This window comes from Chondrus crispus, genomic scaffold (assembly GCF_000350225.1).
Source record: "Chondrus crispus Stackhouse genomic scaffold, scaffold_330, whole genome shotgun sequence".
Taxonomy (NCBI): domain Eukaryota; phylum Rhodophyta; class Florideophyceae; order Gigartinales; family Gigartinaceae; genus Chondrus; species Chondrus crispus.
The window spans coordinates 19,332-45,394 of record NW_005179217.1 but is presented as its reverse complement, the minus strand read 5'-3'; the positions used below and the strand labels follow the sequence as shown (position 1 = coordinate 45,394).

At 54.2% G+C, this 26,063-nt stretch overlaps 6 protein-coding genes; 2 read left to right on the top strand and 4 right to left on the bottom strand.

Annotated features, from left to right (window-relative positions):
* The first annotated feature begins 200 nt into the window (after nucleotides 1-200).
* CHC_T00005987001 (hypothetical protein) lies at nucleotides 201-722 on the top strand. The gene has a single exon (XM_005717589.1). The coding sequence runs from the start codon at nucleotides 201-203 to the stop codon at nucleotides 720-722; it is 522 nt and encodes a 173-aa protein (XP_005717646.1).
* Nucleotides 723-791: 69 nt separating this feature from the next.
* Nucleotides 792-1,652, bottom strand: CHC_T00005986001 (hypothetical protein). The gene has a single exon (XM_005717588.1). The coding sequence runs from the start codon at nucleotides 1,650-1,652 to the stop codon at nucleotides 792-794; it is 861 nt and encodes a 286-aa protein (XP_005717645.1).
* A 1,621-nt stretch (nucleotides 1,653-3,273) lies between these two features.
* Nucleotides 3,274-3,594, bottom strand: CHC_T00005985001 (hypothetical protein). The gene has a single exon (XM_005717587.1). The coding sequence runs from the start codon at nucleotides 3,592-3,594 to the stop codon at nucleotides 3,274-3,276; it is 321 nt and encodes a 106-aa protein (XP_005717644.1).
* A 2,186-nt stretch (nucleotides 3,595-5,780) lies between these two features.
* On the top strand, nucleotides 5,781-8,420 carry CHC_T00005984001 (hypothetical protein). The gene is made up of 3 exons (XM_005717586.1): nucleotides 5,781-5,833; nucleotides 5,962-8,334; nucleotides 8,399-8,420. Exons 1-3 carry the CDS (start codon nucleotides 5,781-5,783, stop codon nucleotides 8,418-8,420), a joined length of 2,448 nt encoding a protein of 815 aa, XP_005717643.1.
* Nucleotides 8,421-10,803: 2,383 nt separating this feature from the next.
* Nucleotides 10,804-11,171, bottom strand: CHC_T00005983001 (hypothetical protein). XM_005717585.1 is given in 2 exon segments: nucleotides 10,804-10,871; nucleotides 10,872-11,171. The coding sequence occupies 1 exon segment, from the start codon at nucleotides 11,169-11,171 to the stop codon at nucleotides 10,872-10,874; it is 300 nt and encodes a 99-aa protein (XP_005717642.1). The 3' UTR covers nucleotides 10,804-10,871.
* A 275-nt stretch (nucleotides 11,172-11,446) lies between these two features.
* On the bottom strand, nucleotides 11,447-11,848 carry CHC_T00005982001 (hypothetical protein). The gene has a single exon (XM_005717584.1). The coding sequence runs from the start codon at nucleotides 11,846-11,848 to the stop codon at nucleotides 11,447-11,449; it is 402 nt and encodes a 133-aa protein (XP_005717641.1).
* Between the last annotated feature and the right edge of the window lie 14,215 nt (nucleotides 11,849-26,063).

The following is a 26,063-nucleotide window of genomic DNA, read 5'->3' as shown; positions in this document are numbered from 1 at the left end:
GGCTACTCCTGCCCCGGCCGCCCAGACTCTGTTGAATGTTGCATGGCTGGAGGCAGCGTCATAAAAGCTGGTCCCGGTTGGGGCAACCGCTGCGGCAGCCCGGACGCAGACCACGAGCTGCTCACCGCGGCCGTCTGCGATGCAAAGTTGTCAGTCGGGGCCGCCGATGATAAAGTCGACGCCTGTCCTTGCAACCGCGGATGCACATCCCCACGCCACAGCTCTTCGGCCGGAGCCATCGTGCCAGGCGCGGAGTCTGGCAGCGCACTCGCTGCTTCTATCTCCGTCACCACTTGCGTGCAACCACACACGTTTGTAAAGGAGTCAAAGCCCTGCACTGGGACATCTCCATCTCGCCCGATGAAGCCTTCATGCGCAGCACCAGCGCCGCAGCGCCATTTGCGCAAGGGCAGTTCCATCGCCTCTCCGCGATTCGAGTTTTCTTCCAGAGGGTTGGAAGTCGTGTCGTGCCCCAGTGCTTCCTTGATGATATGGAAGCCCATGTCGAAAGCGTTTCCTCGCCTGGATGTGTAAATGCTAACGAGTACGTTGATGATACCCCACAAGACGAGCATGAGGGCGAGCGGGAGGATATTGACGATCGGGCGACTTACAACATCGTCAATTGGACATGCCGCCGTTTCACGCACTTCGTCGGTGAGGGGATTCAACTCCAACCGATTGTCCATTTCGCCACGACGAAGCTTGTTCAAAGTCAGTGAGCCTGTGACATACGCTTGGACCCTTGCTATGAGACTGAGGGGATCAAAATCGCAATCCAATATCTGCGCTTACGCTATAAGGCTGTTGTCCTCTGACGGTAACTTGTCAGAAGTACCTTTGGCTGTGCACTGCTGTACTGTCTCTGAACGGAGTGCGTTGGCAATGACTTGGAGATGATCATCAGAGTCGATCTTTTCAACATTTGTGAAGAGGAGCGATTTGTCATTGTCTCTTTGCCGTCTGTTCTTGACCCACTGGATGTAGAAGGCACTCGCTGCAGTGTTGTTCTTACTCACCAATGCGGTCCATAGTTGACCCGACTCTGTGGTGATTGTAACTATTCCGCCTTCGCCTTCTGATACAGGGACGTTAGATCCAAAGTCCACCAAGCAAGAGCAGTACGACACACGAGATCTGACTTCGCCTAGTGTAGTTGTCAGCGGAATGTCGGCGCAAACCCTATTTAAATCCGGAGCTGGCTTTCGAACGTTAGGGTCCATGTGGATTCGAAAGTCGCCCTTCTCACACCCACTCAGACGCTTTTCACTCGGGATGGAGATGGCAACAGAGGTGATGGCAGTAACCAAAATGAAGAGCCTCGCCAGAAGGGGGAGGAGAAGCCTGCGGAGTTGGATTTCGTTCCTGTAACGTGTGCAGCCCTTCTCCTTGTATGAGTACCTGTGCCAAATCCAGGAGAAAATGCGGATGGGGTCGTCGCTGTTGACAAAGATAAAGGAACGGACCCAGGAGAGGTACTCGAAGCTTTTTTCGCGGGAGCTAAAGATGAGCTTGGAAGTGACTGACAGGATGTTGGAGATAACGAAAACAGTGAGCAGTGATATGATGAGGGCGTTGATGATGTCGCTGGACGTTTGGACTGTAGAAAAGCTAAAGTCGGGCGTGGCATTCAACTCCTGGAGGAGAGTCATAGCTGCGAGACGGAGAGGCGAACGAGAAGGATGGATTAAAACCTGGGGAGGAGGACGTGGATGGTTAAAAAGTGTTGTCTTTATGTTCGAAACAGAGGGCGGTTGGAAATGTGAAGCAAGGAAGTGCGGTTTGTTGGAGAGATATGGACAGCTTGCCCGGGGGCATGAGACGGGATACACCTCTTACGGGCGCGGTGTGGGAGAGCGGTGTTCTTACTGCTGGTGTGCATTAACTCTGAGACAGCTCGCTAGCATAGAGTCTGAACACGGCAACAATGCGCCGCTCTCATGTACAGTAGTCGCGTAGTCGCGGATGTGTACAGTATCATTATGACGGCCGTCGGCCAAGCAAGAGGACTCGAGATCTCTTCGGAATGCGCAGCATGGACGTCTGGGCACTCGAGATCTCTTTTGAATGTCCAGAATGGACGCCTGGGCGTATTTACAGTGCGCCGCCATGCGTGTACGATAGTACCACATGTTCGACGTCCTCGTTGCCGCCGCCGATTGTGCCAACGTGCACATCTCTTGATCCCATCAAAGGTTCCGTTTCCGATACTCAGCCTCTCTTTTTCGGCCACACTAAAACACAGACATGCACGTGTCCGCCGCGCCATCTCGTCGCTTCACAAATGGGTTTCCGCTGCAACGCTTTGGTCACCTGAATAGAGCAACCAAGCACTCGGGGAGTTTAGAACTTGCGACACTTTTAAGACTAGGATTGGCCCAGAGAAAACGTCTCACAAGGCCATGAATTCGTTCCAGTCCTAGCACAACTCTGTGCTGTAGGACTTGATGCACACAGCGACAACAGTGAATGTACAGTTCGTTCGTGGTACAGGGTATCATTTTAAGGGGGCTGCAGCGACAAGGGTAGCGAGACAATCATCAAAAAAACGACTTCTGCTCCCGGTACAGTATCCAAACATTAGTAGTCAAAAGCCCCACACGTCATCCAAACCAACCGCCCGAAGAAGTTGGAACTACAACCTTAGACACAATAAATCACGCTTCTTCGTTATATATCTCCTAGGGCAAAAGCCATCTCGCTCCCTCATGAAAGCAAAATCAATCGATGGCCACATCGCTAGGGAACTGCCGTACAGCGGTGTGATAACGTCGTAACTTAAAGAACGCAGAAGGTTGAAGGTATCATTGGAAACCTTGGTTATCGCAACAGGCGTCGATAAAATCACGGTCTCGCACCTCGCTTTCTTTGGAGTTGATGGAGCAGCAATGATTTGCGACAAATCTGAAAGGATCTTTATACAGTTCCTATTGCGCTAAGAGCATCGCCACCGCCGCGGTTCTATAGCGGGATAGAACTGAAACGTGTAAGCTTACAATTCGCCGGTTGTTCCAATAGATTTATGTGACGTGTAGTCACGCTTATTCTAACCGCGTCAACCCCAACGCCAGTTTGCGTTTCTATTGCAGCAGATTCACATTGCCAACGCGCGCGGCGTCGCCCGCCGCCTGCCGCCTGCCTTGAGACTTTTGTCTGACTATCCTTCCCCTGCTCACCGCTCTCCGAAGCTTGGTCCACGATCCTCTCTGGTCTTCCCCCAAACCCCCTCTCCACGAACTGCACAAACTCTTTCCCCAAACACAGCATCTCCAATCAGCGTCCCCCGTACAACACCTCCCTCATCCCCACACGCATCCCCTCTACCCTCGCGACTTTCACCGCCTGGCTGTCTGAGCACGGCATAGACGTACTGCCCGGGAGAGGCACCGTGTTGTGTCTGCCACCTGGTGTCCGCCGATCTCCGCTCGCAGTTGTGGCGCAGGGTGCGCCCGCGCCGACTAGAAGGCGAGGTGTCTGGCGCGGCTTCCAGCCGCTAGCTTGACTGAGTGACAGACATGGACCCGCGCAAAAGCTCTCCCGACCGTTCTGCAGTCGCCTTTCCGCCAAGAGGAACTGAAGTTTGCGGGAAAACATTGGAAAGGCGGCGGACACGCCGTCCGCGTGGCGTTCTATAGGGAATTCTATCCGAGCTATATATATATACTGTAGATCGTTTTCAGATCTACAGTATAGGAGCGGGCATAGAATCAGAAATCGTCCAATACGATCTTGGAAATGCACAGAATTTCGCGTTGGTGTTCCAAAATTGATTCTATGCAACGCAGAATTGCGCGTTGGAAATGCTCTTACACTTTCAACGTGGGGAGATTTGGTCTGTTGTCGGTGGCGTCGTCTGGTTGGTGTACATACTGGGATCAAAGGAGGTGCGGCAGCGGCGCAACACGGAGGTGTGGGGGAGTTTACGTGATGCGTGGTAGAGTCAGGAGAACTGTATCGCTGCATAAACTTTAAATGTTATTGCAGGTTGGCTTGACCTCACTCCGGCTTGATCTCACATTGGCTTGATCTCAGGACCGTTACTACTGCAGCAGGGACGAGCACCGAGGTCGTTACTCCAAACAACAGGACCCATTTCCACGCGCCTGTGCCGACGACACTAATTTGCGACATCCACCTCTGGTCTCCATCCGTACGCTCTGCCGGCGTAGCCTCTCTCTCGAGTACTCTGTGAGTACTCTGGAAACACGTAGCACCTCCAGCTTCGCGCGCCACCACTGCACACGCCGTTGACGCCACAACCGCCACTCTTTATTTCCACAGCAATTGCACCACCACTTGAATTTGCACGCCTACGCAGTAGCGTATACTCCACTCACTTCGACAGCGATAACAGTTCGGTAACTATTTTGGCAAATATAAACTATTTTGGCAACGCACTGCTTCCCCTTTTTGCCGCACTTGTCCGAAACCGAGTCACCCAGATCCGCCTCCGCCACTTGCTAACCTTGGTAGCTCTGTGACTGATTATAACCTGCGCGCCTTTTCTGTTTTTACCGCCATTCGAAAGCCCATTACTTTCGCTTGTTCGCCAAAAATTCCAGGCTGTGGCGTGCAATTACAACGTAATATGCTTTTCCATATCGATCGATAGCCGCCCATCATCGCCATTCCGGAAAAGTGCGGCAAAAAAGGGAAGCAGTGCGTTGCCAAAATAGTTTATGTTTGCCAAAATAGTTAACGGACATTATTTGACTGTTAGAATAAAGAGTTTTTTTCGGGCCACGGCCATTACTTGAGGTTGCCAAATTAGTTTCCATGCGATTCAGACCTGTAAAAGGGGTTCATTTAAGTGACTTCATTCCCTTGAATGAACACATGATGTGATTTCGTTACAGTTGTAAAGCTACAGTACTGTATATGCGCGCTTTATGTGTTTATTGAGCTTTAAAAAGTCAAAATCGGTGAAGGACTGGGTAGGATACGGCCTTTTCACCAGACATGCCTAGAAAAAAACCGTCACTTGCCACATTTTATCATGAACTCTTATGCCTGGCGCCTGGAGCAGGAGGGACACGTTCGAATCTGTGATTCAGATTTGGGCATTACAGAACGTTTTGATAGGAACATGAGGCAACTGAATTAGGATATCTGTAATTCTTTTTGCAAATTCACGCCTACGGATCGCACCGAGTCGGTGCGATCCGTAGGCGTGAATTTGTAGCTGTCGGTGCCACCGACAGCTTCCACTGCCGGACCCCTGCCGGCCGCCTGCCTGGAACCCCCCCCTGTCCTCGTCCGGCCTGTCTTGCTGGAGTTGGCACCAACGCTTCTGAATCCGGGGACATTCCGCCACCAAGTGCGTGCGGGCAATCATTGCTCGGCCGTCCCTGTATTATTGGGGTCTCTCGGCGACCTGCGCCGTCTCTGCCGGGTTGGCGGCACTGAATGGCTTGAGACAGTCGCGCGTCACTTTGCATGTGGGCGAGCTTTCTATCTTGTCCATCAAAGCTCGCAGACCGGTTCTCGCCGCGACGGTGTCCAACAAGTCCAGCTGCCCACTCGGCGCATGACTCGACTTGGGGGGGACCTTCAGGCGGGGTACGTGCCCACCGCGAGGGTACTGTAAACTTTACTCGTATCGTCCTACGGCTTTCGTTGCAGTACTGTACTGTACTGTACTGTACTGTATTACCGATGGACTGGACAAGCCCCTGGAGTACAGCACTGTATCATACGCCTCCCTGGAGTCCCTTGCAGCTCTCGTTGCTGGCGTAGAATTCTTGTCAGTGCGTCGCGAGAGCAGCCTTACTAAACTCACGATGTGCCAACACCGCAGCAACAATCCGCACAACCGCCGCCCTGTTTTTTCAGCGTAGGAAATCACTCAAAATCACTGTCAAGCGGGCACCTACCGTAAAATAGCTGTGGGCCATTGGATGTCCTGCATTTATTCGAATGCGAAGGGTGGAAGCAAACCTTTCCCGCCCTCTCTGCGAGAAGACCAAGAACGAAAAACGACTACCCTTGGGTAACGACTGACAACGACAAGAGAGAAAAAAGAGATTCCGAGAGGGAGAGATATAGAGAAGAGCAAGCGCCGCTTTGCTACCGCCGCCTATTCAAATCCGAACAACACCCCCTATTCGCAAACACCATGGCTGATCCATACAGTATCTTGGGCCTCACCGGCCCGGCTGAGCAAGTCGTCCGCCTCATCGCAAGTCTCATCGAACGACACAAAGCCTACAAGGAAAACAAAACGCTGTCTACGGAAGTGCTCACTGCCTACACTACCTTGCAGGCAGACATCACGGAGCTTGAAAACATGCCGATCCATGGAACGTCGTCGCAGCACACGGGCTTGCTCCAACGTGAAATCACGGACATCTCAAGCTTCATATTGAAGTCCCTCGCTGAGCTGCAGAAAGAATTGGATGACCCAAAAGCGAGACTCGGTGCGTACGCCTCTGCGATGGGAGATAGAGAAGTCCTAGAGAAGCGCAAGCAAGAAGCGGACCGCCTTCACAAACGTATTGTACAAGCAAGCACGGGCATCGATACTCGCGCGGCCGTCGAGTCGATCAGACGAGGCACGGGTAATATGTTCAGGGCGTCGATAAGAGCCGAACATAATCCTGCGTCGATATGTGTGAAGCTTGATTCTCGGGGGAGCGATGGATTACCAAACACGTGTGAGTCGCGTCTAAAAGCGGCTGTGCTACGGAGAGATAGGAACAAGCAAGTGGGTGCGACAGCAGTGGGACAGGGCGGAGTCGGGAAGACATGTGCTCTACGAGCGATCGCGCACGACGTTGAGATTATGGCAGAGTTCTCGGGAGGAGTGTACTTCATGTTGTTGGGGAAAGATGGAAACGTGGGACGGCTGATTGAAGAACTGTGTCTGATTGTGGAAGCGTCCGGTGGGAACCAGACGGCTGTGGAAATGCGAGAGCAGAGCGAGTTTGAAAGGGTGTTAGCGAAGGTACAAGCGTGGTTTTGTAGTCATGTGTGCCTGTTCATCATTGATGATGTGTGGGTGGTGAATGATATAGACGCGAATATCCTTCAAAAGTTGTCTGTTCTGGCTGAGACTGCGGGGGGCAGCGGGGGAAGGAGGAGCAGACTACTGTACTCCACGAGGGATAAGGAGCTGCGTCAGATTGGGGAGCGGGTTGCTTTCGAGCCGAGGGAGAAGGTAGGGAAAGAAGCAGTTGAGATGCTTGTGCACGCGAGTGAGGCAAATGGAAAGGAAGTGGATGATGCGAGATGCAAGGAAGCCGTGGGTGAAATACTGAAAATGTGTGGCGGATTGCCGCTTGCGCTGAACGTGGCGGGAACGAGCGTGAGGTACATGAGGGAAAGATGGGAGGGAGAAGTAACAGAAGCATGGGGGGCGTACCTTTCGAGGATGAAGAGTCGTAACACGATTCGCGGGGAGAGTCCGAAGGACGGATATTCGTCGTTGGATGGGACATTGCATACGTCTCTAGATATCCTGGAGGCCGATGTGGGAAGGAGTGGGGAGACAGTTGGTGAATTTTCGTTTCGAAAAATGCACCGGAGTCTGTGCGTTATGAAGAAGCAAGACCGGATACCTTTGAGCTTGGTTGGAGATTTGTGGGAGATGGACGAGGAGCGGACGGAAAGGTGTGCAAAGGAGATGGAAAGGGTTGGACTAGTAGAAGTGCAGTATGAGAAGGATTGTGGTGGGTTGCGGGTGCATGATCTGACGCACGATTTCGCGGTGGAAGAAGCGAAGAAGAAGGAGGGTGTAGAAGAGTGGTATAAGAAGATGGCGGATGTGTGCAGGGCAGGAGAAGGGTTGCTTGCGATGAGTGAGGACCGAGACGGAGAGGGGAAGAGCGCACGGGAGGAGTATGTTTTCGAGAATATATATCGTGTCTTGCAACAGGGTGGGTGTGTAGAGGATCTGAAGAGGCTATTTTTGAGTGCGCGATGGGTGAAGACAGTGATGCGGAGAGGCGGGGTTTGGCAATACGAGAAAGCTGTGAAGGGATTGAGTAGAGACTTGAAGGGGAAAAGAGGAAGCGGGAAGGTGGGAATGGGACGGGCAGATGAGGATGCAGTGGATGGAATGGTTTTGATGATGCGGGCGGCGCGACTGAGTGTACCGTTTTGTGGTGAAAACAGTGCCGGGATTTACTTTCAACTATATGGGCGAGTGAAGCACAAGGCACGGGATTCAAGTTGTGTGCGAAAAATGCTGGAGGAAATTGAGAGATACGCACCACGGCCGTGGGTGCGGCCTGTGAGTGAGTGTGTAGCGCGAGCCGATGGAAAGATGGTGGAGCAGATTGTTCTGCCATATTTCAGTACTGAAATTCAAGTGGGCATGGATTCCAGTGGTGAAGTGTATGGATGTCAGGTGGAGGGGGAAGGGGCAAAAGTAACAGTTTTCACGCAATCTGCTGAGAAGGAGACGAAGATGGTTGAATTAGAAGGCGAGTTCGAAACGGAGAGCCAGGGCCCAGGGGCCAATGACCCAAGCAGTCAATTAGAAGGCGAGTTCGAAACGGAGAGCCAGAGCCAGGGCCCAGGGGATCTTGAAGCAAGCAGGCGCAAAATGTGTCGACGTTTGAGGGCATATTTTGGAATGTGCTTTGGAAGGGTAACCTCCGAAGTGACTGCAGAAAACCCGAGCGTGACTGCAGAAAACCCGAGAGTGACAAGCGCCATCTGCGCAACTCTCTGTGAGAGGAAGGAGAATGTTGTTGTGGGATATGAAGACGGGACGTTAAGGCTGTGGAGTACGTCGGAGAGGAAAGTATTGAGAATTTTCCGCGGTCACAAGTCGGAAGTGACTTGTGTTGCGATGAGTGGGGACGGAAGACGTGTGGTATCTGGATCGGGGGACATGAGCGTGCGGGTGTGGGACGTGGAGACGGGAGCACAAGTCGGGGAGGCGTTAGTTGGACACACGGAATCGGTGTGTAGCGTTGCGATGAGTGGGGACGGAAGACGTGTGGTATCTGGATCGAATGACAAGAGCGTGCGGGTGTGGGACGTGGAGACGGGAGCACAAGTCGGGGAGGCGTTAGTTGGACACACGGATGGGGTGGATAGCGTTGCGATGAGTGGGGACGGAAGACGTGTGGTATCTGGATCGAATGACAAGAGCGTGCGGGTGTGGGACGTGGAGACGGGAGCACAAGTCGGGGAGGCGTTAGTTGGACACACGGATGGGGTGGATAGCGTTGCGATGAGTGGGGACGGAAGACGTGTGGTATCTGGATCGTTTGACAAGAGCGTGCGAGTGTGGGACGTGGAGACGGGAGCACAAGTCGGGGAGGCGTTAGTTGGACACACGCGTCCGGTGCTTAGCGTTGCGATGAGTGGGGACGGAAGACGTGTGGTATCTGGATCGAATGACAAGAGCGTGCGGGTGTGGGACGTGGAGACGGGAGCACAAGTCGGGGAGGCGTTAGTTGGACACACGGATAAGGTGTGGAGCGTTGCGATGAGTGGGGACGGAAGACGTGTGGTATCTGGATCGGATGACAAGAGCGTGCGGGTGTGGGACGTGGAGACGGGAGCACAAGTCGGGGAGGCGTTAGTTGGACACACGGCTGGGGTGTGGAGCGTTGCGATGAGTGGGGACGGAAGACGTGTGGTATCTGGATCGAATGACAAGAGCGTGCGGGTGTGGGACGTGGAGACGGGAGCACAAGTCGGGGAGGCGTTAGTTGGACACACGGATTTTGTGTGGAGCGTTGCGATGAGTGGGGACGGAAGACGTGTGGTATCTGGATCCCGGGACAAGAGCGTGCGGGTGTGGGACGTGGAGACGGGAGCACAAGTCGGGGAGGCGTTAGTTGGACACACGCATTCGGTGGGTAGCGTTGCGATGAGTGGGGACGGAAGACGTGTGGTATCTGGATCGTGGGACAGGAGCGTGCGGGTGTGGGACGTGGAGACGGGAGCACAAGTCGGGGAGGCGTTAGTTGGACACACGCATTTGGTGTGGAGCGTTGCGATGAGTGGGGACGGAAGACGTGTGGTATCTGGATCGTATGACGGGAGCGTGCGGGTGTGGGACGTGGAGAGAGGGATCACACTTCATACCGGGTGGGAAGAGGATTGGGAAGAAATCACGGCTCGGTTCCTGAAGACGGCAGACTTTGGTACTGCTTCCCGCGCAGGACGAACATCACAAATATTTGCAAGGGAGGGAAGAATTGTGCAAAGGCGAGAGGATGGGTCTGAGGCTGTCTTGGCCCAGTTGGAGAGTTACGTAGATTACGTATACCTGCAAGAAGCAAACTTGCAGGTAGACCACGATCACGGGGTCGCAGTTGCAGGGGCGGGCCATCTGGTTGCTATCATGAAGCTAGTGGTGTAAGCTAGTGGTGTAAGTAAGTACCGAAGTGCGATGGCCGCTTGCCGCCCGTGACAGTCGTAGTGCGTTGAGGGTTTTATGCTTTGTTTTTGATTTGTGAATGCGTGAGAAGCTCGCCTCACGGACGTTGCAATCCATTTATGTGTCCATGTATGTGTATGTATGAACTAGCGACCTGCTTCCGTTCATCGTGCGCTCTTGTGCTCAATTTAATATCTTGTGCAATGCAATGATGTGCAGGCAGCTGGCCATTAGTTGCAGGCGAGTGAAGATATAAAGGTATTCGTGAATGAACGGTGTGTTGAGAAGCGTTGCAGACCGGGTCAAAGCGGGGGCCAATCTCACTTTGAAGAGGCGATGGGTACACGTGCACAGGTGTCCACGTGCACAGGTGCACAGGTTTCCACGTGCACAGGTCCACACGTGTGAGGAGACAAGTGGCAAACGAGGCCAACTTTTTAAACGAGGCCAACTTTTTTCCTCAATTTTACCATAATTTTCAATTTTACTAAACATTTGGGCCTCTCCCTTTACGGAGCGTCAGCGTCGTCACTCAGTGGGAAGGGGATGCTCGCCCGCAGATCGCGGTGCGGCGCGCCGCGGCCCCGACGTTTGTGCACACCGCCCGGGCGCGCGCAAGCAAGCCGGGTCGCGGCGGGGAAGCGTCCGCCACGCGACTAGAACGCGGCGGGGTCTCGAGCGCTGTCCATACGTGCGGCGGCGACGGGCGCGCGCGCGCGCAAGGGAGAGCGGGGGAAGGGGGAGGGAAGCACAGCGCGTCGGGGTGAGGGCGCGCGCAACGGCGGCGGCGACGCTTATTCGGACGCACGCGCTTTGAAATGGATGCGCGCATTGCTGCGCACGAGCGGGAAGCAGGGCGGCATGGTGCTTGCGCTGCGAGTCGCGCGTGGTTTGAACGGGAAGCGTTTGCGGGCGGAGCTGTAGCCATGCTACGTGCGGCGTAGAAGACGCACGGCGGCGCGATTTGCGTTAACCCGCCGGCACGCGCCATCCGCCCGCACCTCAGCGACTGCGACCGGCCGCGCCCCGCGTGGGGCGCGGCGAAATAAGGACGTGGAGAGAGGGCGCAGTTACGCGCGGCGGACGGCGGACGGCGGCCCGGGTAAGCTAAAATGGGGCTTGAATCTGCAGCAGTCGCGCGGGGAGGCCTTGGCGCGCAACAGGTGGCCGTGCGCGCCCGTTTTGATCGCGCGCCCCCGCCGGGCGGCCGCGCACCCAGCGCGCCGTCTTCTTGTCTGGCGGCCGAGACGCTTGATGGGGGCGATGCCTTCCAGGCAGGCCGTCACTGTACTCGGCGGCGAAACGCACGGTAACGGGGCCATGCTCACCACCCGCAGCGACCCTCACTCCACGTTGAGGCTTGCAACACGTGGTCATTGTGGGCGAGGGAAGGAAGCTCACTTCTTCAGGCACAACCTCAGTGTCGTCGGAACATGGCGGAAGCAAGCGACGCTCGCACTTGATCGAGTACTCGGCGAAAGCCACAAATGTGCTGGAAGGGGATCTCATCGTTGCGGAATAGTAATTCAAATATGTTTTTTAGGTTTGCTGTCGCCCGAATGTTGCCACTCTTTGTTTCCACAGCAATTATTTCCACAGCAATTATTTCCACAGCAATTATTTCCACAGCAATTATTTCCACAGCAATTATTTCCACAGCAATTGCACCACTACTTGAATTTGCACGCCTACGCAGTACAGAAGCGTATACTCCACTCAGGGGCGTTCTAGGTGTTTTGGAAAGTAGAAAATTTGGAAATTTGGAAACTGGTCATACGCCACATATCCAATAAGCGCCTGCTACGTTGCCACGTGTGTTTCCACTTTTCCGTAATCTGTTTTCGTGTAGGGGAAATTCCGGATTTCCCCTACATGAAAACGGATGAAACGGCAATCGAAGTCCCGCCAAATAAGAGAGTCAACAATGCCCGTCCCCTCTCGTTCCCTTCCTCCCCAGTGCCGTTCCCGTCCCCCCCAGTCCCGTTCTCCTTTACTTTGCCAACCTCGCGCACATCGCACGCACTGTTCGCCTCTCTGTCGACCTGAAGTGGGCCAACCGTGACTCACGTCACTGACTCGCTCCTTCCACCCTCCCTCCCCCTCCCTCCCCCTCCCTCCCTCATCCCTCTCTGCCCCCCACCCTCTGCCCCCGCCCTACCATGCCGCGCCCCGTGCCGGAGGACTGGCGCCGCGCGTTGAGCTCGCTGAACAAGCACTCGATCCAGTCGGCGCTCTTCGACGCGACGGCGCGTTCGTCCGAATGGTTCTCGTTGGCGGTCGGGCGCTGGTTGCTGTCGCGCCGCTGCTCCTCGCACACGGCGTCGGAGCACAAGGTCCGCCTGTGCAAGCGCCCCACGTTTGCGCCTCCGCGCCCGTTCGAGGACGGCACCCCGGCCCTACACACCAACACTCCGTTCCTCATCGCCACGTCATCCGACCACCAGCGCGCGCTGTCCGCCACCGCCCTCGTCGCCGCCTACACCTCGGCCTCGGTCTCCGCCGCGCCGGCCGCGCCGCGCCTTCGCATCTTATGAAAAGATCTTCACCAAGAGATGCTATATGTGCATTGAGATTAAAGTTTTCTCGTGTGTTTGTAATCTCTTGTCGACGGAAAGCACAGCATCTCATGGTCGCTTGCACGACTGCAGACAGTAAAACTTGCATTGTCTCCCTGGTGGGCCTTCGCTTTTCGATCTTTGATAGTATGCGCATCGGGAAAGCCCACCGAGCCAGACGACGGCGAAAGGGAGCACGCATGGTACGTTAATCAAGCAGGGAACGACACTGTACGAGCACGCCTAGCCTATAACCTAATACTCCCCACGTGAGTGCGACATGATTGGATGTCCGTAAAAAGTTTCCAAAATGTTTTGGACCGGATCCAAGATGGAAATTGGAAATCGGTGCCCTGCTGTACAATTTCCGATTTCCAAATTTCCGACTTTTAAAAACACCTGGAACGCCCTTCACTTCGACAGCGGTAACAGTTCGGTAACTATTTTGGCAAATATAAACTATTTTGGCAACGCACTGCTTCCCCTTTTTGCCGCACTTTTCCGAAACCGAGTCACCCAGATCCACCCCCGCCACTTGCTAACCTTGGTAGCTCTGTGACTGATCACAACCTGCCCGCCTTTTCTGTTTTTACTGCCATTCGAAAGCCCATTACTTTCGCTTGTCCGCCAAAAATCCAGGCTGTGGCGTGCCATTACAACGTAATATGCTTTTCCATATCGATCGATAGCCGCCCATCATCGCCATTCCGGAAAAGTGCGGCAAAAAAGGGAAGCAGCGCGTTGCCAAAATAGTTTATGTTTGCCAAAATAGTTAACGGATACTATTTGACTGTTAGAATTGTCGTTCAACGCGGTTCGTAGGCTCGCGCGAAGCTGCACGTGAGCACAATTTATCGTGTGGCGGAGCCCGAGCGGGAAGGGTCGAAGACAGGAGGAGGAATAGGAAGGAGAGAGGGCGGGGGGCAGAAAGAAAAGCTAGGCGGAGCACCTTAGCGAGCGAAGACGACCAAGCCGATGGTTTACTTCTGACTTCTATTCTGTCCCTCTCTCTCTAATCATGCCTCACTTGCCGCTTATGTGGGGACGACGAGCGTGGCCGTCGAGTGCTCGACGGCGCGCTCAGTTCGATCCTAAATTCTGAATAAATTAAATAGCACGTGGCAAAAACTTACTCAAAATTAGGTCTACAGTACCGGTCAGCGGTGAACGGAAATCAGCATGCCGAGCGTATATCAACGACACTCCCTCCGATCGGACGCCTCGTCCACACCATCGACCCTCCGACTCCGGATCGCTGTGCTGCACGTGGCGAGGGGAACTTGACTCACCTTAGTGCTCAGGCAACATTGTTAATCCTGTGAACCAATGTGCGTGTAGTACAGTGTGAGGGCGAAGGTGGTAAGATAGTTACGCGCAGCAGTGTGAAGTTCGCAACAGCCGAAGCGAGTACGGCGAGATCCGAGCGAGGTTATTTCACGGGTCGTGCGCAGCGCATGAGTGCTGAGACCGGGGAGACGTTCAACATCGAGTCTATCGTGTGCGGCGATAGCGAAATGGCATCAAATGGCATGACGCCGCAGAGAAAAACGTGGTATGCGAGCGCACCTGTTGATGCCGGGGTCGAGTCGTACTACGAAATAAATTCTCAAACGATTATCTTGTCTACCCGCGGCGGTCGAAAGGGGGGAACTGGCGTACTCGCCCGATCACAGAGGCAGCCAGGAAGAAGACTCAGAGCCCTGTTCCTCGTGTCAGTATTCCAAGCAAGAAGCGCCATAATCACAGCTATGTTCGCAGGAGGCTCAAGAACGCCGCCTTCACATGGTTAGCGGAGAATCCTGGTTGCGCGATCTCCGTTGGCGGCCCTGGGCAGCGAGCTGAAATCCGCGGAGTACAGCAGTACCTCGTCATTGAGTACGGGGACGTTCTTATTAAGCAGAATGACGGTAACTGCATGACAGCCGCGATCACGAACGCCGTGGATATTGTTGCCGGACGTCAAGTCGCTAATGCGGTGAACGAATATTGTTTTGAGGAAAGCCCTCATTTTCTAAAGGTCCGTGAGGCGACTCTTCTTCTTCACGAACTGGCAACCGGAATCGAGATGCGCAAGATCCCGAAATGCGATGCAAAAGTGTTCAAAGAAAATCCTTTTGCGCACTTAGCGAGCCGTGACAGCGGGGTGTACATTGTGCACGTCTTTCAGCCTAACCTCGAATCTCATACACTTGTCGTCGATGCAGGCCGTACGCTTATCATCGACAGCGCAGAAGACTTTCCGATGCGGCTCAGCGAATGCCTCTTGCGTAAGTGCGGTGGCGAGGCAGCGACAGCCCTGCGCATTGGCAAAGTGCGCAAGGTAGTGTCCCAGCGCGATCGTTAAGCCCAAGTAAATGCATTTCCTGTCCTTTAGTTGTGGACGATCCATTGCTCAGGAGTCACATCAAGTCGTCCAGACAGCATCATGTTTTGCAACGACCTTTGCTGCATCGGCTTTGTCAATCCGTCCGCAATATTACTAGCACTGCGCACGAAGCCAATATCCGATATGACTTTGTCTCGGAAACCTTCCCTCTCCGCAGCTATGTCCAACATCATTCTCTTCTCGGAAGTCCTAGACCCTTTCGAAACGACATCGAAAAGACTCTTGCTGTCGGTGAGAAGCTGAACCGGGACCTTGACTCCTGTCAATGACTGGAGTTCAGCGGCGAGGACGGCAGCAACGTCGAATAGATCACTAAAGGCGATAACTTCCCCGGCCATGGCGGACTTGGTCACACGTCGCGACTTGTATGACTTAAAAGAGATAGGGACAACTGCTCCTGTGTCATCGCCGATGAAGCACACGTGACCAAGCTGTGTTGAGAGGTCTGCATTATTTTCAAATGAAGCTTCAGCGAAACCTATTACTCGGAGAGACTCTTGGTTTAGCTTTGCAATTCGCAGGGGGATGCCATTATCGATCGCAAAAGCAACAGCCTTGTTCAATCTCTGCAACGTTCTTTTGGAGTCTTGCAGGAACATCTCTTCAGTCACCTGAGCGAGCTGCGAGATCTCAAACAAGCAGTCCGCACGTGTATTCGCAAGCCAAGCTAGCTTCATGCGCATCGATCTAAACTGTGAATAGCTAGCCTCGAGCGGTAGTTGCTCCAGTTTCTGGAGGTATTCGTGTTGGTCTTGTACTACCTCGCCGTTCTCGTTCTTCGACAGCGAGAAACCAGTGAACGAACACGGCAAAGTTTGATCCTCCGACATTTCGAACCGAGCGTTCGTCTTTTGCGATAGCTGCTTGAAGTGCTTGTCGCCAGCGCGAATTAGATCATGTACATATCCACCGGATAGTCCTTTGAGCAGCCCATCTTCCATGAGCGTGTATAGGGCAGGATCGAAACGAAGAGGTTTCATTCCTAATTCTTCACGGTGGTGTTTAGCAAGGGTCTCATGCCATAAGTCTCCCGACTCGCACAAGCCGTAGAGGGGCTTGAGGAGCTTCAAGCACTGTGACGGATCCAAATCAAACTCCTGAACGGGCTTTCGGATGAAAATGTCTGTAGCCAATGGTTCAGCGGACTGAAGGTACGCCTTCCTCACATCTGAAGTCCAAATGTCGAAGTCAAAGACTGCTGCAAGAGCAAGAAGGAGTCTTATCGACTGCGGCTGCAGGGTGGAGGTAGAATGCACCATGAAGTCTTTGTACTTATCACGATGGCCACCGATGACATATCTGGCTTTGTACTTGATCTTTCCATCGTCTGTAGACTTGATGGCAAGTACGAAGCGACCATTGAGGATGTTTCCGTCCGGCGGAAGTTCCTCCTTGAGTATCACTTTGAATGTACCACGCTCAAGCAGGTTCTTGATTTCAGCCTTCTTGGCGGCGGTCATCTCGGGAGAAGACGCTCTCGGATCACCACGGGTGATTATTTCCGTCAGGAGAACATCAGTAGTAGTCTCAGCCTCAACAGATGTCGTTCCAAACTTGCTTAGCGCTCCTCCGAGGTCCCTCATGAAGGAGTGAGCTAGGTTTACTGATGTCGTCTCCGACGTCAAATAGCGCTTAACTTGCACAGCGTTAAAATGACGAGCAGCGCCAATCCTTGCATCCTGAACGTATACAAGTTTCCTTGATTCATCCGTTGTTAGTACGGTGAACGGACCGAGCCACTCGCCTATGCGATGGTTGACAATCTTCTCCCTCCAGACGAGCACTTTGTCTCCGGGCTGATAGAATCTATCGGCAGCTGATGGCTTTTTATGATGCAGCGCTCGGCGGACTCTCATCTCTGCCATGATCTTCCCCATCTCCTTACGCGCAGACTGAGCTACGGAGGCTCTCTCACTTAACGTGAGTCTCTCTGGACGAGTTTCTGACTTTGTAAACACACGCGGGAACTCTCCGAATACAAGTGCAGATGGTACAAGACCTTCCGGGCCTAACGTGTCGTTCATGGCATTCACGGAGGCTGCAAGCGGCCTTGCAGGCGGGGTCTTAGGATGCTCGGCCATTATCTTTCGAAATGTGTGCCGAAGCGGCTGGTGGTACCGCTCTCCCAACCCCAGACTTGAATGGGCCTCGACACCAGTGCTATCATCACTAATGTTGGCTAGAGCTCCGAGAGTTTTAAAGGTGTCACCAAAATATGTCCCTTGGTCTACGAGTATGCGATTCGGAAGGCCAGTGTAGATCATAGCCCAGCAATCCAACATGGTAGACCAAATCGTGTTCGTCGATACGTCGGGAATGAAGCGAGCTGCGCTAAAACGCGTGCCTTCGTCTACGATGTGAAGAACCGGCTTGCTATCAATAGTCACGATGTCAAGTAGAACATGTTCATTGAAACGGGCATTTTCGGCACCAAAGAAGACCTTAAAACGCGTAAGAGCAGTATGAATACGTTGACAAGGGTCGCAGCGCTTAGACAGATCTTGAAGGATCCCCAGGGTTCCTGCTGTAGTTTCTTCCGGGCGTACTTTCTTCAACAGATTGAAGAGCTTTTCTGCAGATGGGTGGAAAAACTGCTTATGCAGTTTACCAAGTTGCGATCTTGTAACCATTACGGAGGAAGAACAATCCATTTCGACGTAGACATGACCGCTCTTGGAACGTAACAGAGGTACATGCCATTCGTCAAAGTAAAACAAGGAACCTTTGGTTTGCGCAATGCTACGTCTCGTCAACCTGTTAGCTACCGTATCGGCCATAAGTGCTTCACGATCAAGCACGTCCAAACCAAGTAGTGCAGGAATGTCAGCATTCACAACATCCATCTCAACGACTATGGGTGGTTTACCAGGTGGTGTTGCGAGCTGAAGCGAGGCCTTGCCAAAAGAGTTGTAAGACGTGTCTGCGAATCAGAAACGGTTCGGGGACCATTTCAGATGAGGGACACGACGTCCAAATCGACGGAAGACTGACTTGAGCTCCCTTAGACCAATACAGGATTTTGGAGCACCGATATCCACACAGAATCCTGGTGTGTCAGTGCGGCTACTTCGAATACGCTTCATCTCCTCGGAGAGCTTAGAAACGTGTACAGACGTAGCTTCAATAGATATCGGCTTTTTACGTCTCGGGTGAGTCGTTCTATAGGTCATGGCCCATTTGCAATGGCGGGCGATCCCGAGGCTTTATTGATCGTCGCCTGCCCCAAAATCTGAAGGACGGTTCGGCTTTGAGCTGTTATCCGCAGATAGGGAAGCAGAAAAAGTGTTGGTGAACCATTCTTTGTCAACTTGATCGACGAAGCGAGTTTCGATAGTCTCTTCTGCGTTCACCATGTCATCAAGTAGGGCAAGTTCATCCTGAGGGTGTGTCTTAACAGGCGCTTGTTTGCCCGTGTTTGCCCGTGTTTGCCCGTTTTTTGTTGAAGAAATTAAAAAAACATTTTGGACACGTGGGCAGCTGTACAAACTGCTTACACACTCTCTCTCTGCAGCTCTGACAGTATTTGTCAGCCATAAATCTAGGGTTACAGTTACAGTATACATCGCGGCATTCCAATGTGTACGAGCCCTTCAACGTGGTCCGCGGTCTTGCTCTCGCCTTGGTGATCCTCTACTCCCGAGCAGCTCTTTCGATCTTTCTGTGTCTGCACCTGCACACATGCTCCAAATTCACACCACCGCCGCCGCCGTAATGATGCAAGCATTTTCTTGCGCAAGAAGAGAGCTTTCAATAGCAGTTATTCGCATAATGCCCACCGCTTTACCCAAACCTTATCCACTCTTGCATTTATTCTGCGAACCTTCCTCACTAACAACGCTTCTCACGCCTTTCTTTAATGACTGATTTATTCTAACACTTCACCGACTCTACCGCTCCCAGATCAGCATGCGACACCCAAGCCACAATGATTCCCCTGACCGCCGTCGCCGCGGCCTCGCTCTTAAAGCAATGCTGGCAACATCACTTCTTCTCTCCACTTTGGGTCTACATTACGCAATATCCGAATTTCCGAGGCCCCGCCTGCTGATGAAACCAAAAGGCATGCGTCGTTATTGGAATTTTTCTAGAGCAAATCGCATGTTCAGCGATGATGAGTTTGCCCTGGCCTATCGGATGGGGAGGGAAACTTTTCATAAGCTGTTACAACTGGTTAATAATCGTTTATTCAAAAACGAGGAGATGGCAAAGCGTGCTGGACGGGAGACCGTATCACCTGAGGCTCGTCTGGGAATCCTTCTTCGCATTATGGCTGGTGAGTCCGTATACGGATGTATGGCACATTTTGAAGTCGGTAGAAGTACAGTGTATCAAGTTTTCAAAGAGACGCGCGATGTACTGAACGACGCTCTGAGGCTACCTGGACTTCCTGAAGATTTTAATGGTTTGAGGAAGGTTTCAGACGATTTCCAAACTTCCCGTTCCCCCCCTAACCCTTTGCCCGGCTGTGTTGGTGCATTAGACGGAATAGCGATCAAAATCAGGAAGCCAGCACCGCATGAGCACCCTGCGACGTATTACTGCAGGAAAAGGTTCTATGCTCTCCCGGTGCAAGCGGTTGTGGACTCAAACTATCGCTTCCTAGATTGTTCAGCGATATGCAGGGATTCTACGCACGATCTCTTGCTCACGCCGTGTCCGCTTTGGGAAGATATTTGGATGAAGGGAATCTGATGGTGCCATTTTGGATCGCGGGCGACGAAGCGTATGTTTGTTCTAACCATTTAATTGTTCCCATTCCTGGCTCTATTGCTACAGATACAGAAGATGCGTTTAACTTTTATCATTCTTCATTGCGCATGCACGTGGAGCAAGCGTTCGGCATTTTAGTCAAGAAATTCAAGATTTTGAAGATGCTTGAATTCTCTGTTGCAGATTCTGCGAAAGTCATTGTTTTGGCGATGAAACTGCATAACTTTTGCGTAGAGCATGGGCAAAAGATAGTTAGTAGAGTGTCTATCAATCAGAAAAGGGTGCTTCAGGAGCACAACATGATGACTGAAACGAGGGAATGGTACAGCGAGGGGAAGCACGCATATGTCGATCTGGCTGGGCGAGTGGAGGCTAGCAGCAATACGGATGCTACGCAGAAGAGGAATCTTTTGGTTTCTATCATTAGAGATGGGCGGTTTGTCAGACCTGTGGCTGGGGAGCTTCCAGTCCCGGAATACTTCATGCAATTCGCCTAGCTAACATTCGTTTTCGTTTATGCTTTGGTTTTTTTTCAGTTGCCTCACTTCTTGCCTGGAAGTGAGGGGTGGTGGTGGGACATTTTTCTTTGCGTGAAGGGCTTTGAATTCCGATGCGGTCTCCTTTGTGGCGGCATCGACATGGCCGCCCCCTTCTTCGCCGGCCTGGCCGACTCGCCAGGCTTGGGCACTGACTTGCGCACCGTCGCCCGCCTGTGGCAAGCGATTCTCACAATTGACGACGACGATCTGGAGGACTTGGTTTGCTCCCGCCCGCGACCTCCGTCCATCGCCCACGCATCGTTTCATTTCATCGCCAAATTGGAAGCAGGAGAACCACGCGACATCCGGTGTGTGCCCAGCCGTGAGGGCGGTTCCCGTGCATCCCGAATGAGCTTTCGTGAGGGCGGTTCCCGCGTATCCCGAACGGGCTTTTGTACAGGATGTGGCGGTTGCACCAGGTGTTTCCTCGGCGCGACACATTCCTCCGCCGTCGCCACCACGATCTGGACCTCGCGCTGACCCACTGTCACACGCACTTGCGTAGATGAATCGCGTGACAACACGCTCGCCACAGCCGCCACGCGGGCGCCCTCCTGCACGACGGGCAGCTGACGCGGCGGCGACGGCCGCGCCGCCTCTACCGGCGCGTAATCCTCGTCGGCGATCTCCGAGCGCCACAGGGCGGCCTGGCGGAGGGTGCGGGCCATCTCGGCGAGCGGGACGTCCTCGATGTCCGGGGCGCGCGCATGCGCGACGCGCGGCGCGCGCGGCGGCGGGGCAATGAGCGCGGTGGACCAGGAGAGGCGCGGGGCGTAGCAGAGGGGCAGCGGTACCCGCTGGGCAGGCGGCTGCGGCGGCGGAAGCGCGAGCAGCGCGCGCGGCCAGGTGTGGTCGCGCGGCGGCGCGCACGCCGGCTCGGGCTTGACGCGCGGGTCGTGCTGCGTGGCGGGCGTCAAAGCGGAGGCGGACGCCGGCTGGGGCTCGGGCTTGGGCTCGGGCGCGGCGCTAGAGACCGGGTCGTGCGGGAGCGCGAGCAGGGTCGGCTCGGGCTTGCGGCGCAGGTTGACGGCCTCGGCGGCCACCGCGCGCCAGCGCGCATCGGGCGCGCGCGGAGCCGACGGGGGCGGAGGGGGGCGGCGCGGACGCCGGGGGGGGCTTCGGCTGCGATGTGCGCAGGCTTTCTGTCTTTTCCAAGTAGGAATAGTGCGGAGATGCGGTGGCGTGTGGGTGGGGCGGAAGGGAGGGGGGAGGGGGGGAGGAGAAGGGGTCCGGTGGGAGGGGGGGCGGGAGCGGGGAGAAATAAATATTTTCCGAAATGCGGGCGAATTTGCGGAGAGTTGCATTTGGGTCCGTTTTCAACGTTCGGTGCGTTTGTGAGGTGGGGCGGAGTTTTAAACACGGGCGACGTCCCGCCGTTCAAGCGTGTGGCAACTGCTACCGACCAGAAGGCGCCCCGGCTTGAAACGCCGTTCAAGCGTGGCAACCACAGAAGGTTTTGCAGCGCGCCTCGGCGTGAAACGATGACAAACATGCTTAACGTTTGAGCTCAAAGGCCTCTCACGTATGTACGAGTTATCACTCAATGGCAGTGTAAAAAGCCGATCGCGTCCCATCAGCACTCATCAAAACTCCTCCTCCCCCTCTCTCCCCGCCGCCGCCGCGGTCGAGCACGGCATGGTGTTCGGCCTCTTCCTGCGGCAGGGGGTCTCCCAGCACAGCAGGGCCAGGATGGGCATGGCGCAGTGGCTGCGTGACGAAGACGAGGGCACGGCCCGAGGGTGAGCGTGGGCGCGACATCGGGCTTTGCCGCGCCTGCGCACGCGTCCGCGGCGACCACCTCGTCGGCGAGCGCGGTGTAGCATAAACACCCCCAACGGAGAGGGGTGTATGCACAGCTCGACGTAGACCCCGTCCGAACGGGAAGACGGGGGTGAAGCGGGACACCAGCTAGCGGCACCGGGCAGCGGGCCCGGGTAGCGTGGTAGAGCGGGAACGGGGAGGACGCCGGTACGCGCGAGCGGTTCGACGCCTCGACGCCCCGGCGCGGTACTGGGTAACGATCCAGTACCGACGGGCGGAGGCGGAGCCGACTCGTGGGCGTACCGTGCGCGTCCTCAACCCGCGCTCGGTGCCGTTCTAAGGTAGTTAGCGAACGCTACCTTAGAATAAGCGGGAAGTCGGACCTTGACGGTCGGTGGGTGACAAGTCCGTGCTTGTCCCTTTCCTCCGCCGTCGGTCGCTCCCTTATTTAATGTACAAGTGTTCGGTTATCATACCAGACTACAGTATCATGCTACCGTAGCCGGCGCGAGTCGTCGCGCGCGGTGGCTCTGTCAGCTATCGAGCTGACAGTACACGTGTGTGCCACGTGTGTGTGCGCACGCCCTGCACACGTGTGGTACACGTGTGGGCTCGTGTGGGCTCGTGTGGGCTGTAAGGTTCGTGCCTTACAGCCCCTGATCTAAACCTAATCGAATCGACGGCGCATATACCACACGCGGGCGTCCCCGCTGGCCGTGTCCGCGGGCGCGTCCGCGGCGACCTCGTCGTCGATGAGCGCGGGGGTGTCGGCGCGGGCGCGCATGGGGCACGAGCTCGCGGCGGACGGGGATTGCGCGGGGCGTCGGGCACGACAGCGGCCGTGGTACAGCCGGCCGGGCGATGAGCTGGTGCACCGCGTCGTTGGTGTGCGAAGATCGAGAGCGTTTTCCACGCGATGGAACGTGGAAGGATAGAGGGGGAGTGTGGTTCCGTTGCTAGGCGCCGTCGGCGGGCGGGTGCCGCGACGCGAGCGCGTGGCGGTGGGGCGCTGCTGCTGCGGGACGTCGCGGAGGTCGGCGTACCCCGCAGTGCACGTGCGGGGTTATTGACAAGGTGAGAGATGGAGCAAGGAAGGAAGAGAAGAAAAAAAGGTACCGGGTGGCGGCGCAGACGCAGTGCAAGGTGTGCGGAGGGAGGGTGTGCGGAGGGAGTGTTGTGCAGAGGGAGGGGTGTGCGGAGGGAGGGTATGCGGAGGGAGGGTGTGCGGAAAAAGGTTGGGCGGAAGGAGTGTTGTGTCCGTGCACAGAGTCTGTGCCACAGACGCGGTGCAGGTGGAACTGTGCGAACCTGGACAAGACTTGATACTAAAGCGGATGCCTAGAGAATCATAGTCCTGACGATGTTTTACAGCTTCAACCGTGCCCAGCCGACGCCCGGCGTAGGTGGACCCTTACTCAGTCCCAGAAGAAGCTTCTACTCTGCCTCTTTACAATTTCTCATGCCTTCGGTACTGGTACTTCGCTGCAAAATCTGCCTGTTCCTGAATTGAAGCCCGCAAGTAATGAGATCACTGTATAATATTGTACAAGATAACCTGCGAGGGAAGAACAGAACTTATCAGTTCAGCACTGCCTCTTCAGTGTCCTGATTGCCTGACCCACTAGTCTCGGCAAGATATCGCTCCAAAGCCCCTCGCCCGCGCAAGACTGTCGTGCACACACGTTCCCCAGGCGCGTCTTCATCTTCTGCGACGACAATTGCCGCCGACATGCCGTCCATGTCGGGCAGTTCGTACATAGCATCATTGAGAGTCCGTTCCATAAGGGAGCGCAGCCCCCGTGCACCAGTTCCCTTTTCTAGTGCCTGTCGAGCGATGATGGACAGCGCAGGGTCCGTGACATGAAGCTCTGCATTCTTCATTCCTACCAGCTGTATGAACTGCTTGACAATAGCATTCTTTGGTTGTGTCAGAATTTGAATTAGCTCTTGCATGTTCAACGCGTGAAGATTGACGACAATTAGCAGTCGCCCGATAAGCTCCCCAATAAGGCCGAAGCTGGCAAGATACTCACTCTCAATATGGTCGAGAATGAACGAGCTAATTGGCCCATCTCTTCCCTCTGCCCTGACGTTTGCGCCAAAACCAATGCTGCTTGCTGACATCCGGTCTGCCACGATGCGTTCCAGCCCAGGGAAAGCGCCACCACAAATGAAAAGTATATTCGTCGTGTCCACGTGAATGACATGTGAAAGCTGCACTTCATGCTGGACCCATCCCCTTCCTTCTACAAATTTGCGAACATATTGCTGCTCATCTCGCGATATGAAGAAAGTGCCTTTTCGTAGCGCTCCTTTGCCACCTCAACAAACGGTGTTTTGGACTCATCCCCGACGGCCAACTTCTTCGCCCTTTCCAACGCCATTAATGAGGCCTCGACAATCGCAAACATCGAACTGTTTTCTTCCCACGAATCAATGCGAGCAGCCGCTGCATTCACTGGAGTTGAATTATTGGCCGCACTCGTCGCCGGGCCTGAAAGCGACGACACCACCTTTCCAATCGATTCCACGTGCTTCTCCATAATGTCTATCACATCTACACTGCTCCTCCTCTTCTTTCTAGAATCTGCTACAGCTCTGATACTATCATCTGGACCCCCACTGTCCCTTCCCCCGCTGTCGTAACATTGCCTATCTATTCCCCTAACTCCACACTCGTACCCCGCATCCAATATTGTTTTCGACGTCATTTCCACAAAATAGGTGTCTTGGTGCGGCGTTCCCATCCTAGGAACAACAAACAAAATCAAAGCACGTTTAGAGGCAGCATATAAATTTTGACCATTTCGTGGGAGAAAATTAACAAAGCGCTCCGGGTCGTTTTGACCAGAGCGCGACCACTTGCTCAACGCTGTCGTGAAAAGCGCTTTCGCGTCCCGAAAGTGGTCTTTCAACACATCAGCGCAGCGAAAACAGAGGGGAGATGCGCAGGGGTCAGCTTCATCGACGTGGCCTTGAAGAGAAAAGCGAAAACAAACCGAATCATCGTTAAACCTTTCTTCTATCTTCCCCCAAAAGCTGTCCCTCGTTGTACCCCCGTCCAATTCCGCCCTTCTCAATTCCTGACCTAACCTAAAAAGCATGCTGCGCGCCACTTCATCGTCTCTCATCAAAACGGCCAACCGAGCAAATTCAGAAAGTGAAAAGTTTGGCTTAGGGCGTTCAGCTTCACATCCTTCTAGATCTTCTATGCATGCAACAGGATCCTTTCTATTTGCGTTATTAATCGGCCGGTAGTGCTTGTCGAATTTGTCCCCAATCTTGTACAAATACGCCTTTGCCGTCGAAAAGCAGGGTGCCTCTATCCAATCTTCTCCGCTTTCCGCAAAACTGTCCACAAAAGACCCCAAATCTTCACAGTTATGGTTTGATTCAAACTTCACGAGTATATCTGCTCCCTTCTTTTCATAGTACCACAACAGTATTAAGCAACGAAATATCAGCGCCAACTTGTTCCCTCCCAATTTTAAATTCCAGAAAGAGCACACTTCCCTTAACTTCCCTTTCTTTTGTTGGCAGAGATAAGTGTAGACTTTTGACATCTTTGTCACTTCTGCCGTTGGATCCCCCAATTCATGGTCGTCGTTAACTTTTCCCGTCGTGCCCTCCTCTTCCAGCCAGCCTGGGCTCGATGGAGGCGCCCCTCCACATTGACGATTCAAAAGATCAGTCTCTGATTCGGAAAGGGACAGGGGAATACGGCCCCCCGATACGCCTTCAGAAGGTGGAGGGGCGCCCGAAAATGGGGGGAT

Excerpts from the sequence above, each read along its gene's own strand:
- CHC_T00005982001 (XM_005717584.1), bottom strand. The coding sequence starts at position 11,848 with ATGAGATCCCCTTCCAGCACATTTGTGGCTTTCGCCGAGTACTCGATC.
- CHC_T00005986001 (XM_005717588.1), bottom strand. The coding sequence starts at position 1,652 with ATGACTCTCCTCCAGGAGTTGAATGCCACGCCCGACTTTAGCTTTTCT.
- CHC_T00005985001 (XM_005717587.1), bottom strand. The coding sequence starts at position 3,594 with ATGTTTTCCCGCAAACTTCAGTTCCTCTTGGCGGAAAGGCGACTGCAG.
- CHC_T00005983001 (XM_005717585.1), bottom strand. The coding sequence starts at position 11,171 with ATGCGCGCATCCATTTCAAAGCGCGTGCGTCCGAATAAGCGTCGCCGC.
- CHC_T00005987001 (XM_005717589.1), top strand. The coding sequence starts at position 201 with ATGCACATCCCCACGCCACAGCTCTTCGGCCGGAGCCATCGTGCCAGG.
- CHC_T00005984001 (XM_005717586.1), top strand. The coding sequence starts at position 5,781 with ATGTGCCAACACCGCAGCAACAATCCGCACAACCGCCGCCCTGTTTTT. Across the intron at positions 5,834-5,961 it reads CGCCGCCCTGTTTTTTCAGC|ACCAAGAACGAAAAACGACT; the intron begins GTAGGAAATCAC and ends CTCTGCGAGAAG. Across the intron at positions 8,335-8,398 it reads ATGGATTCCAGTGGTGAAGT|GAGACGAAGATGGTTGAATT; the intron begins GTATGGATGTCA and ends TCTGCTGAGAAG.